General features: G+C 38.5%; 1 protein-coding gene across 2 annotated transcripts in view; it reads left to right on the top strand.

Annotated features, from left to right (window-relative positions):
• The window catches only part of LOC122400385 (semaphorin-1A-like), a 502715-nt gene that overhangs the window by 483289 nt on the left and 5923 nt on the right, over positions 1 to 13503 (top strand). For both annotated transcript variants that reach the window (XM_043401831.1, XM_043401830.1), the window contains exons 10-13: positions 2796 to 3144; positions 3639 to 3721; positions 3788 to 3886; positions 4508 to 4792. In XM_043401831.1, the coding sequence (XP_043257766.1) occupies positions 2796 to 3144; positions 3639 to 3721; positions 3788 to 3886; positions 4508 to 4792 (816 nt within the window). The remainder of the gene's footprint in view (positions 1 to 2795; positions 3145 to 3638; positions 3722 to 3787; positions 3887 to 4507; positions 4793 to 13503) is intronic.

Genomic DNA, 13503 nt, shown 5'->3' with positions numbered 1-13503 from the left:
ATAATTCTCTGGATCGTCCTGGTTTTGATGCACTATGAATTAATGGATTAATTAATGCACGCACAATGAAAATGGACGGAAACACATATTACCAATTGACAGCATCGCTAATATTGAATATTCTGAATTTGAATTGTTCATGTAACGAATACTCAACTTCAAGATCCACTTCTGGTGTTTGGAATTCCAAACATCTTATATTATAGGGCACGTCACTTATTTTCAATATTACTTGAACTACTGGCAAATGTACCTTTTTTGACAATAGGAATTTCCGTACCCTAAAGCCATTACGCATATTTAAAATACTTAATTAATTCACCGTAAGGGCCCATTTACGACTGGCCCACGAGAGATGGGCAAACTTCGGATTTGTTAATAGAAACTCCTCCTATTTTTGAAATCAGTACATAATCACGGAGCAGAAATGGACGAGCTTTAAGGAACCATTTATATACATATGTATAATTGTTAACACGTGTATATATATTTATTAATAAATTTAAGGTGTTCGTAAATAGTTATTGTACTTATCTATTTACTGCATAGCGCGGTTCCACGAATCTTGTGGAAGCCAACACCTGGAATAAATTTCTAACCTTCACCGACGATGTTACTAGAAATAAAATTCGCCCACTTGGTAATGCGTTGGCTAATGAAACATTACGGGTAATTTTCAATTAGACCCGATGTCTGAAAATGTTACCAACGCTTTACGCGCGGGAGTGGTCGCACTGACGCGAAAAGAACATATTTTCTCGCGTACGCGATCAAGGTAATTGATATTGCGCCATACCGTTAACGTCATTCGGCCCCATTATACCAGTTGGTGCTCAGATTAATACTAACACCTTATTACCGCCCTCCTGAATAACATTACAATTTCTCGCGCTCGCGACGAACCCGAACTGTTATTTTTACAAGGATAAGTAATTTTATAACGCGCGTCACGCGGCACCGGACGCGAAATTGTTATTACCTCTTAACGAGGTATCGCATTGACATCGTAGAACACCGAGCAGCCGCTACTTCCTAACTAATAACCGTTGATTAACAATTTCTGGTTTCCAACAAGTATTCGGAGATTGTAATTGGTCGGGACACCACGCGCAGTCTTTAATCCTTAACGAGACAGTGGCACGGCGTGCATTGCCTGTTCAATTAGCGACTAGAAAGTTGAAGTTCTGTTAATTGAATTGTCGTGTATGAAGGGATACGAATCCGAACTTAAATAGAACTTCCAATATTTCGAACGCTCTTCGCTCGAAAATAGACATTATCGAGGATGGCTTGTTTCCTATCGAAGAATTTAATACGTTATTTTAAATATTGTTTAATAAATATTATTGAGTGGAAGATTTTTGAAATTACGAATATTCCCTCAGAAATTTGAACATGGTTTACGTCGATGGATCAACAATGCCTGGGGATAATATCAACGAATGTGAAAATATTGATTATGTAATAACTCAATTATGAAAGCATGCCAATCATCATTTTGTAATGTATTTTGTTCATTGAGGTTTTTAGTTAATATATTTCGTAATATTATATTATCATATATAAAACTCATATTAAGACTGCATATCAGCCGAGCCAAGCAAATGTTTATTAGAAGGTGTTAGCCATCCAATTTTGATCATCCTTCCATTATTTGTCAAGTGATAAATCTCCAATTTTAACTCTCATAACTTCCATCAATATTGAATTTTAATCTCACGTGACCTGAATATACATATGTGTACACCGTAACACGTTTATTTATATCTCGTTTATGTAAGTACAAATGTGTCCATTCACTTTTAATTCTCGATGCCAGCTTTCGAATAACGAGTTTCTCTTTTGTTAATCCATATTATATTTTTTTAAATTATATATTATATTATTAGTTTAATAAATATTTGCTTAATACGATCAACAACTTCGATAATGAGTTTAATAAAACGTGTAGAAAACATAAACATTGATACTGTAAAAATATTTGCAAAATTAACTTTAAATGAAATGAAAATTAACAAAATGTATCATATGAAATTTTACTCTGAGTTTTTCTATCTTTTCTTGCATGGAGACTGCATGACGTGTTAATTTTATTCTTTTTTTATTATTTATTATGTATTACCATACTTGATTCGTATTCGTTTAGTCACATACATGTCATTACAAACAATAAATTAACCACTGGTTCAGCGAGTAGTTGTATTCTGTAACAATGAAATAGGATTTTTCTATAAGCTGTGACATACTTTAAATATCGTCTACAAGTTGAAATATTGTATTAGACAATAGTATTAGAAAGTAGCACTGGAAAGTAAGCCTGATTGTCAGATTTTTAATCGTGGAAAAGGTATTTCTCAAGAACATCCTGCAAAATAAAATAAGTCGATTAAAAAAATAAAAATCCAACCTAAATATCGTTAAAAAGCCTTGTTTCTAATTATTGTAAACTGTAGGTAAAATGGAATAAATTATTTATCGGAAAGTAGAAAACTCAAGCAGCTACAGTTACAACATCCCGACCACAATGCCTTCGAATTCTTTATAAATTGATATCACGCTTAATTAGTTTCGAAATCACGATTAACAAGAAACTAACGATCATCAGGTCATTCTTCGGCGCGAATTAACATAGTCGAGAGGTTAATTCCCCGTCACGCTGTAAATTGAAAATGGCGGTAGCGGCGATCGTGCCCCGGCGAGAATCGATGGTCTCGATGAACGTGTTAAATTAACTAAATAAAAGTGCCGTACGACGGGAGGTTGCTTTATCGAGTAATTTACAATTATTCCAACAGAATCGACCAGCGACATCACGGAAGGTATTTACGCCGGGGAGCGTGCGAGGCTGGTTTATGGAGTGTTTACGACTCCGGTGAACTCGATCGGCGGTTCAGCGGTCTGCGCGTTCTCCATGAATAGCGTCCTCGATGTCTTCCAAGGTGCGTTCAAGGAACAGGAGACCATAAACAGCAATTGGCTGCGAGTACTTCCGGAAAGGGTACCGGAACCCAGGCCGGGGGCATGCGTGAACGACTCCAGGACACTTCCAGACGTGACTGTGAACTTCGTTAAAGCGCACCCCCTCATGGACGACGCGGTTCAGTCCTTCTTCTTATTACCTGTGATAACCAAAGTCAGCTTCAAGTGAGTCTTTTATGCTAAATTTTATTAAATTCAACCCACTTACGCCTGACGTCCTTTTAAAACAGAACCTTCATTCACTATAAATGTGTTATGCTTAAATTATCTGCAATAAAATAGCAGAAATAAATTCAGTTTTATCTGGGTTACCTATTTCAGGGATGTTGCACGATTCGAAACTTTCTTTTATTATAAATGTGTTATGCCTGAATTACCTACAGTAAAATAGTCATATCTGGGTTAACACTTTGACTACCACATTTGACTTCGACTTTCTCACTTTCGAACTAAAATAATTCTCAAGCTGATATATTAAAGAAAATAAATTTGAATGGGATTAATTTATGTATTTTACAATTGTCTAAAATCAAAGTTCTGGTCTCAAAAGAAATTTTCCAGTCAACGTATTTAACAATTATTATTCCTGTTTCTTTTTTCGCATTTTTCCATGCAACGGAATATCAACCGTCGACAATTAAAGCAAATAGTACATATAGTTACAGATTTACCAAAGTCGCTGTAGATTCTCAGGTGAAGGCTCTGGACGGAAAGGCCTACGACATCCTCTACATAGGAACAGGTAAACAACGGCGAACAAAAGCGCCACCGCTGAGTCAATTAACATAATTTTATAATTATCCCGTAGACGACGGCCGAGTTCTCAAAGCGCTAAACACTCGCGCGCCGGATTCCATGAGCAACGTTGGCCAGGTTATCGTCAGCGACGTCCAGGTTCTGAAATACGGTAAGCTGTCCGAAAATATCCGCGCCCTTTTGCCCGTAAATAACACGGTCTTCGTAAAATTCGATCGCGCGCGTCTGATAACCGTCAACCCAATTACAATGCAAAGCAGGGTGTTCCCGGACGACGTTCGAACGCGAATCTGAATTTCAATCCTCAAAAAAAATTTAATTAATCCCCCGCTGAATTATGTGCGTTCGTATGACACGCGATCCTATTCTTCCCGTGTACAGAAAAAAAGAGGAGAAATACGCGCAATTTTTTCGTCGACTTCCGAGCGAAAACAAAAGGGAAAAGGAATCGTCGTTCGCTCTTCGACTCGATGGACGGAACTGTCACGGACTCGCGAGCAAATATTCGATGGTTCGTACGATTTATTCTACCGCGAAAATTTATATTTCACGCGTCGAGACGGGTAATTCGAGCAAAACTAGCAGATTCGGGCGAACGTTTCACGGAAAACATTTACGCTTTGTTACGTAAAACGTTCTGTTCTTTCGGGAACTGCTCGATCCAACGTTTCTCGTGACATTTATTTTCCTCGACGTTTCATCTTGAGAATGAATTTTTGAGTCGGTTAATTTTCAAGGGATTAATAATGATAAAAAATTAAATTTTTTTCAGGTCAAGCGATCAAGGATCTTTTAGTGGTCCATCTCGCTGGTGAGGCGAGCAAGTTGGTCGTGTTCGCGGACTCCGAAATTCGTGCCATTCCGCTTTACCATTGCGACGCGCCGGCAGCAGTCACCTGCGCGTCCTGCGTGGCTCTACAGGATCCCCATTGTGCCTGGGACGCCACCAAAAATCTCTGCGTGGCCGTGTCGACGAAACTCCACGACAGCGACGCGGACAAAACTCTGTTCCAGAACATAACAAACGGGAAGCACAAAGGCTGCGGCTACGAGCTAGGTAATTATCATTAATGCAACTTTTCCTTGTTAGAATACAAACGTTCAGAACTGATTTCTTTCGAAACGTTGTACGACGCACACTTGTCGCTCGCTTGAATTCTCTTCTTTCGTTCTCCTTGAAACAAACACCGTATTCCGAACACTCGGTGATGATCTGTTCGTTCGAACCTTAAAACACGAACGATACTAGAGATTGCATGACGTATTTTCTGCCTCTAAACGAAAGCATAGAATTATAGATCGCGTTACTAATTTTATAAATTAAAATACGAAGAAACTTATCGAAGATAATCTTGTTTGTATTATTTATAGCGAAACGTTTTCTGACCGAAATGTGTGAGAATGTTTAATCTGAAAATAATTGCGTGAAATAACTTTCGTTGTAACGTGGAGCTTACGGGGTAATGGAAATTACACGTTTTAGGTACTAGTTTGTACTAGTAGCGTGTACACAATGTACACGAGAAGTTGTTCTTCGATGAAGGATGTTTTCGATTGTCATCGAAATAACTAGCTTAGAACTTCGAATACTGGAATTCCGTACCGTGTTTCGTAACTGAAATTTGAAATAATTTGTACCTTCCGGATAATTGTAACCGTGATACCCATGTACCCAGGTAATTATTTAAACGTCACGTGATTCTCAATTTAAAGGGAACGCTAGAATTGGGCAAATTTTCGTTCGTAAAATTCTTAAATTACAATCCATTAACAGATTTCAAATCTGTATTCCTTATTCGTGAATAAAATTTGCTCTGGGAAATACGACAGAGATAGGCAAAGTTCTATACGAATAATAGATAACCGATAAAACCAACGCAACAATTTATTCATTGTGAAACATTCAATTCTACAATGATTATTTTTAATTTTACGCTGTATCTTTTATTCGTTATTCAAAATTTGTATCCGGATTAGTTAAAGGTGTACCTTGTTCCTTCTCGACGAGGTTTTAACTATTAGTGAAACGTCAGATAGCGCTATGCACAACATTATTCTTCTTTCATAACGACTCGTACGACCTGTTGCGTAGATTATATACAACAGAATGCACTCGCAAAACGCGATGATAGATGCTTAATACATAATATCTAGTCTATTGCTACTTGACACGTTAAATATCACGGAAACAATAGTCAGAATATTATTATTTCATAACCGTTCATGACAGATTTTGTTTTCAAAACAACCCCATCTCTTTCAAACAAGGAACAAGAAAAAAAGAAAACCACTTCATAAAATTAAACATTTGTATACTTCGATAGAAGTCACAACAAATTTCAAGAAACGAGATGTATTGGAAACGAGTAGTCATTATAACTAATGCCAAAGAATGTCATTTTGATCCCCTTGGCAGATCTAGTGTTAAAAGAAAAATAAGTCACTGTCCTCAAATGAATCTTCATATTTTTAATTGAACATAATCTTCAAAGTCTGCCACGTTCTTAGTTCATTTGAACAATTCTTACAAAGAAAACTCTTCTCCCAAGAGTCTGTGGAGTACAGTTTGAAGAATCCCGCTCCGCAAGACTCGAAATTCCGCTCTTTCGACGCAGTGCTCCGCGACGTTAAAGTATCCCGTTTCTCAAAACAATTCGCGCAACAGCGGAGCCCTAGTTAGCTTCATTTCGATGTAAGAAGTTGCGTGTCCCGACTGCAGACCCGGATACAGTCAGCCAAAGAGGAAGTTTGCAAAGTTTTCGTTCTCCCGGGCCAGGCGGTTCCGTTCAGGTAGGCTCTCGCGAGTTTAGGGTAGCACGATTGTTAGATAGCTATGCACGATACTCCGCGATGGATCATCCAGAAGCTTCTTCGTTCGCTCAACGACCGTGACGGCGACTCGACTACTTATTGTTAGCAACGGGGACGCCTTATTCCGTCGCTTTTTCGCGTACGCAGCTCTCGCGGGAGATGCCTGGAGGAAAGTCATCCGTAAGAATTCAACGCGCTGCGATTCCTAATCGGTTCCACGACCAGCTCGAGGAAGTTTCCAAGGAAGAATTTCATCCGAGGATCAACCGTTCAGAAACAGGAATTTTCAATGTCCCTTTCGCGATCCTGAATACAGTTAGAAATCCCGTCTCGCTCGACCTGCTTCTCCGGAACGGATCCTCGTGAATTTGCAACTGCTAGAACTCGTAATTATTGCATTTCTTCTTTGTTCAATTCGAAAACGATGTTCAACTCTATAAGTCGTAGCAGCACACGCCGCCATTTTAGTTTCGTCTTATTGAAATTAAATTCTATGATTATGGGAGTACTTTTTTGTAAAAAACTGGTGGTAGTAGATCTTGTAATTATTGCATTTCTTTGTTCAATTCGAAAACGATGTTCAACCCTATAAGTCCTAGTATCACGCGCCGCCATTTTGGTCTCGTCTTATAGAAATCAAATTCCATGGTTCTAAGACAAGTTTTTGGTAGAAAACTGATGGTAACAGAACTTATGACTATCGCATGTCTCCTTTGTCCATTTGGAAGACAATATTCAACCCTTTGTGTCATAGTAGCACTCGTCGCCATGTTGGTTCCATCGTATCGAAATTAAATTCTATCGTTTTGTGTTTCATTTTCGAGTTGAAATTTTGCAGGGATTACTTTTGCACGAATTGGAACGATTCTGCGACCTGTGCAAGCAAAGATTGTGGACGAAGAGAAATTGTTCGACCTCGTTTCCTAAACTTGTGCCATACGGAGAACTTGGTCGCCATTTATATTTCTTAGCGCGTTATATCAGCCGCCATCGATTTTCCGCTTTAATCAAATTCACATCGCGATCGTTTCTTCGTCCAATGGACCATAATGCCCGTTTAGTCGCGTCGCGGAGCATACTTCGATCTTCTTCTCTTCCGTTTTTCGTCCCGCGACGACTTCCGGACGTCGACGTTGGAATTTTTGCCCCGATGGCCGGGTGTTTGGCCGATGAATGGCCGGGGTTGCCGCACACCACGACGCTCGCGATTCACTTTTTGCAACCAGAGACACGGTCGAAGGGTATGTAGATGCGATAGCCCCGGCTATCGCGCCGATGTGAATGCATCCTGGAATCGATTTATGACATTCGACACGGTGTACAACACAGTCACGGTGGTATACAAGCTGCTTCGGGGGATAGATTGGAATTTATGCATCGGTTTATATCGTCCGATACCGCCGCTAACGAGCGTTGCTTCGCCGTTCCGCCAGCGGCAAAAGTTGTCGATGAAGACCATAAGGCGATCTTTAACGCTTCGACGGCCGCTGTCGTGTATACGTGACTTTACCAGTCATGCATCACCGTCGTCATCATCCCCTCGACTTATTACTTTTGTTGGAAATTCAAATTTCATCTCCTATACTAATTATTAGACTGTGGATGTTTATGTCAATAAAATATGTTAAATATGTAAGTGATATATGTTAAATATGTATCAATAATATGCCAAAATGTACAGGAATATGCAAAATATATTCAAAATATGTTCAAATAATTTTATTGCTTAAATATAATAATAATTTAATTTACAATGTTACAAGATGTGATTGGGGCATATTTGAATTTGCTGAAATATCATACTTTAATTGTTTTAAATTCTTTAACAATCTTGATAATGATCTCATAAAACTCGTTTCTGTAGAACCTATCTGCCAAGAATACTTCAGAATTACTCGTACCATCTATGAAGTGGTATCATTAATGATTCACTATTGGTAAACACGAGATGTATAAATAGCTATTTTATCATTTCTGCCATTACTATCGTATGGATTAATAGATTGAGCATTAATTTTATGAAAAGAAATGCAATAAACATATATAACATATGCAGTATGTTTCGACATGTTTTTATAAAAAATATGCAAAACATATGCCATATGCAAAATATGTGAAATAAGAAATATATTTTTCAGGACCTCTAGTGATGAAACAAACTTCTATTTAGGTTTCACTCTTCTATCTATTTTCTAGAAACATATGCATTTACATAAACATCCGCAGTCTACTGATTATAGTATCCCAACTTTTGTAATTGCTTGCAATAATGCTACCAACATTTTGTGTCTCACTTTGATCTATAATGTTGGTATAAAAAACTGTTTCAAACTGTTCGAATCGTCTTCTAAAGAGGTTGATAGTTCATCGACTTAAATTGATACAGATTAGTTGTAGTTTCTAATGAAAGTTTCTGAGGATGTAGAGATACACGAAGATAACGATGATCTCTTTTTGTGTAAGATGTTATCGTTCAACGAAACTTGAATGGAATTCGCAATTAAGATAATGGTTCGCAGTTGGACTTCTTTCTTCTTAGAATGGTTGCACTTTCACCCATAAGACAATCTTTAACACTTCGATGGCCGCTGCTGTGTTTACGTGACTTTGCCAGTCGCACGTCATCGTCCCCTCAACTTATTACTTTTGTTGGAAATTCAAATTTTGTCTCCTATACTGATTACAGTACCCCAACTTTTGTAATTGCTTGCAATAATGCTTCTAACATCTTGTATCTCACTTTGATCTACAATGTTGGTGTAAAAAACTGTTTCAAACTGTTCGAATCGTCTTCTAAAGCGGTTGATAGTTCATCGACTTAAATTGATACAGATTAGTTGTAGTTTCTAATGAAAGTTTCTGAGGATGAAGAGATATACGAAGATAGCGATGATCCCTCTTTGGGTAAGATGTTATCAACGAAATGATAAATTTCGTCTCCTGTATACTGATTATAGTATCCCAACTTTTGTAATTGCTTGTAATAATGCTTCCAACATCTTGTGTCTCACTTTGATCTACAATGTTGGTGTAAAAAACTGTTTCAAACTGTTCGAATCTTCTTCTAAAGTGGTATAGTTCATCGACTTAAATTGATACAGATTAGTTGTAGTTTCTAATGAAAGTTTCTGAGGATGAAGAGATATACGAAGATAGCGATGATCCCTCTTTGGGTAAGATGTTATCGTTCAACGAAACTTAGATTCGCAATTACGATAATCGTTTGCAGTTGGGCTTCTTTCTTCTTAGAATGGTTGCACTTTCGCTGTTCTGAACCGTGGCCAAAGTGCAAAGGAAAGCTCTATGAACGGAAGTCACGCTTTCATTTGCGACCGCAAATGGAGCAACCGCAAGTAGCGCTACCCCTCCGCGTTGTGCCATTTCGTTCGCTTGACCGCTAATGGAACGGATTTTTCTCTTTTTTTTTTCACAACCGCCCTAGAAACGACCACAAATGGCGCGATGCGCGGTTTTCACGCATCGAGCCGACGTGGGTCACCGGTGAGTCACTATCCGCGAAAATATAAATTAAATTTGGATCGACGTTTAATTTTTCCTAGGCTCGTATCAGACAGCTTCGACCCCTCACGTTTTTCGGAAACGATTGTACGACGATGTTAAAACGTGCTACGAAAGCAAGTTTGACCCGCCAGCCTTTTATTGGGACCATGAATTATCTAAGAGGCGGAATTGCATGGAACTTGCCGCGTTTACGGGGCCATCGCGGAAGAAAGTTGCCTCTTAAGGTACTCAGCGTTATTACACATAACTTCGAACGCAAGGAGCATCCTTCGGATACAGTGCGCCCGTACGCGACAAGATAGAAGTCGAACGTCGACGTAACGAGTCGTGCTTGCGGCGAGCCAACGGCGTTATTAAATCCGCACGAAGCGGATTAACCCGGCGAGATTCGTATCGCGCGACCGCCAATTAATTTTAATCAGCCGTAATGGGTTTTCGACGCTCGATGATCGCGAACAGCTGCTTAATTATTCGCGAAAAAAATTCCCGTAGCGAAGAATACCTCGCGAGACCGTCTCCGAAATTGTTCGTTGGAAACTTACGTTCCGTTCTCAATGGTCGACGCAATTAAAAATCCCAACGAGCGTGCATTGTTTATTAGCGAGTTAACAGGGCCGCAATTAGGATGACTAAAGGATCATAAATGCGTACGAAGCGAATCAGATCAGACCATTCTTCGTTCCGCGACATTTGACGATTAATTGCCCGAAACATTGTGCGATCTTGTTTTTTCATTATCCTCGATTATCTCGAGTTTCTACGCGTGCAGAAAACATTGCACGATTTTTCGAATTAAATGAGATAAATAAATTTTCTTTTTCATGTATTTTAGATCGAATAGTTGTTAGGAGAGTTTTTAAAATTACAACAGTACTTTTTAAAATACTCGAGTATTTCAAGTTGCTTAAGGGGGGAAACCACTTTGACGAATTGGAAAGATCGAAATTTTTTTTATTTCGTTTTAATGTTTGGGATTTAAGAATGACCACATGAAATATTCGCAAAAATGGCAAAGTTGCAGTAACTGCTCTTCACTTTGGGACATTCGTTTGAAACTCTTTTATTATTTCTACTGCGGTCAAGTTTTCATACGAATGGGAGTATTTAGTTTAGAGCGATAAGTGGTGTGTATTTGTATCAAGCGGATGAAACTTTAAACGCGTTTTTATCAAAACCAACTGTTTTAAACTGAGCGGCTCAATAACTCAGTCAATTTTCATTCGATTTACTCAAAATTTTTTATGGTAATTCCTAATACAATTCTCTTCAATTTCACGTACGGAATTTTCGATCGAATAATTAGTTTCTACATGATGTTAAAAGAAATATTAACTTTTTCACAGTTTCACCATTTTATAATAAATTTTTATAAATCCCTACGTACAGGTGAAGCTACTGTCTTATAGCTTAAAAAGATTGCATGATTTAGAATTTACAGTGAAAAATTATACGTCCGCCCGTTTACACCAAAATTTTAAAAAAGGCCCCTCACACCGGTTGCTATTATGTCTATAATAATTAATATCTTTATACGAAATTTTTACAAAAAGTAGTTCAAGAAACATTCTTTCGAAGCCATTAAATATTTATTAGAGAAGGTTTCAAAGTTAGCCCTCAAACAAATTCTTGAAAATTGCTTTTATTTTCAGCCATCACAGTGGTTTCCACCCTTAAAAACAGTGTTTCGCGTATGCTGATTTTGTTTCTTAACATTTGTCGCGAAGCGTGTGTGCCGGTATCAGCGAGGAGATTTTGCAAGCGGAAAGTGTGCTCGATTCCCCAGTATTTTGTCAGGAAACGCAAGAACGCGCGGCGCTTATCATCGAGACGCGTATAATTTTCTTCGTCCGCAGACGTGCTTCGATAAACTCGTAGCGGAATAATTTCTAACTGTACAAAACCTATTCCGCCGTGCACCTTATCATGCACACAGGTTGGTCGACTAACAAGCATTAGTCGCACGGAACCGGTACGACGTACGGTTCTTGGATTTTTCCGCGGCCCGTTGTAGAGATCTCGCTGTACCCGTCATTGAAATTCCGTGTAAGAAGTGTTTGCCATAAAATGAATACCGCACGGTGCACGGGATATACGAGAAGCGATTTAAACGTTGCAAATTAGTACAGTGTTCGGTTGAAGTTTGTATCGCCCCGATAGAAGCCACAGAGTCGTGTTTATTTAGCGTCAACGACTCGTTCGAAAAACAAATTACCGCGGTACATGGCGAGCGACGAAGATTAAAATAATTCCGACGCCGCCGCGACGACTGCGGTTATTAACTTGCGACTCTAACGCTTTTATTTTACTGTCCGACTCGCGCTATTGCGATGATGAACACGTTTCCTTTACGAAACGGCGTTCAACAATCCGTAGAAAGTATCACGACTGGTAGGGTGTTTAAGCTTCCTGGTACGACGGTCTGAGCAAGTAGAACTCCTAAAATTAATTGTTTTCTTGTAGACTGAATGTGAGTTGAAAGATTCACGTGGTCGTTTTAAGTGCTGTTTTTCTATTAATATTAATCACCTTTTTAATAACTTATTTATCGTATTGTACACAGGATGAGGCACTTTACTCGCCATTTTTCAGCCTCTTTCGATGGTCTAGCAAAGAAATGTTTCCTATCGAAGGTAATCGGTATTTAACTGACAAGAAATTGCAGTTGCTTAAATTTAAAAACAATTTGATTTTCGACAAAAAATTAAGGTCACTGTTGCATTTTTAAATGAAACTAGGTACGTTTAACTTCATAGTATTGTAGGCGACGTCGAGGCAAATTCAGATGACATTAGAAGAAAAATTGCCATGAATCGATTGCCACAATATTTGAAATTATTCGACGATACATAACTATAATACTATAAAATTAAAAATACAACAGTGACCTCAATTTTTTATCGAAAATCAATTTGTTTTTAAATTTAAGCAACTGTAATTTCTTGTCGGTTAAATACTGATTAACTTCTATAAAAAAACATTTTTTTGTCAGACCATCGAAAGGGGCTGAAAAATCGTGTGTACTAAACCGTGTGTGCCTCATCCTGTATATAATTCACACATCTTTGGGATCTAAAAAATGATGTGTCATCGATATACTATGGATCCCGGAACGATACAAAAATTTGGCCATTTTTTATGATATCTCCTTCCTAAAAATAAAAATAGTACAAACAGGTCGATTAAAATTCTGTCGTTGGAAGTAAAGTCGTAAATCATGGTCCTTAAATAGGCAACGATGTAATAATCGGACAACGAAATCAGCAAAGGCGGATTAACGTATCGTTTCTGATGGTCTCCCTTCGGTCGTTGACCGTGACAGCTACTTACAATTAGTTTTACCCTTTCACCGTCACCCATACTTAACGCTCCTTGCATACTCCGCCATGATCTCTCACTGCTAACGACCAACTCATGCCCACTTCGTGTGCCCACATA

Source organism: Colletes gigas, unplaced genomic scaffold (assembly GCF_013123115.1).
Source record: "Colletes gigas isolate AHSC1104 unplaced genomic scaffold, ASM1312311v1 Colletes_gigas_Sc00017, whole genome shotgun sequence".
NCBI lineage: Eukaryota > Metazoa > Arthropoda > Insecta > Hymenoptera > Colletidae > Colletes > Colletes gigas.
Note: the sequence above shows the minus strand (reverse complement) of the source record. Positions and strands in the feature narration are given on the sequence as shown.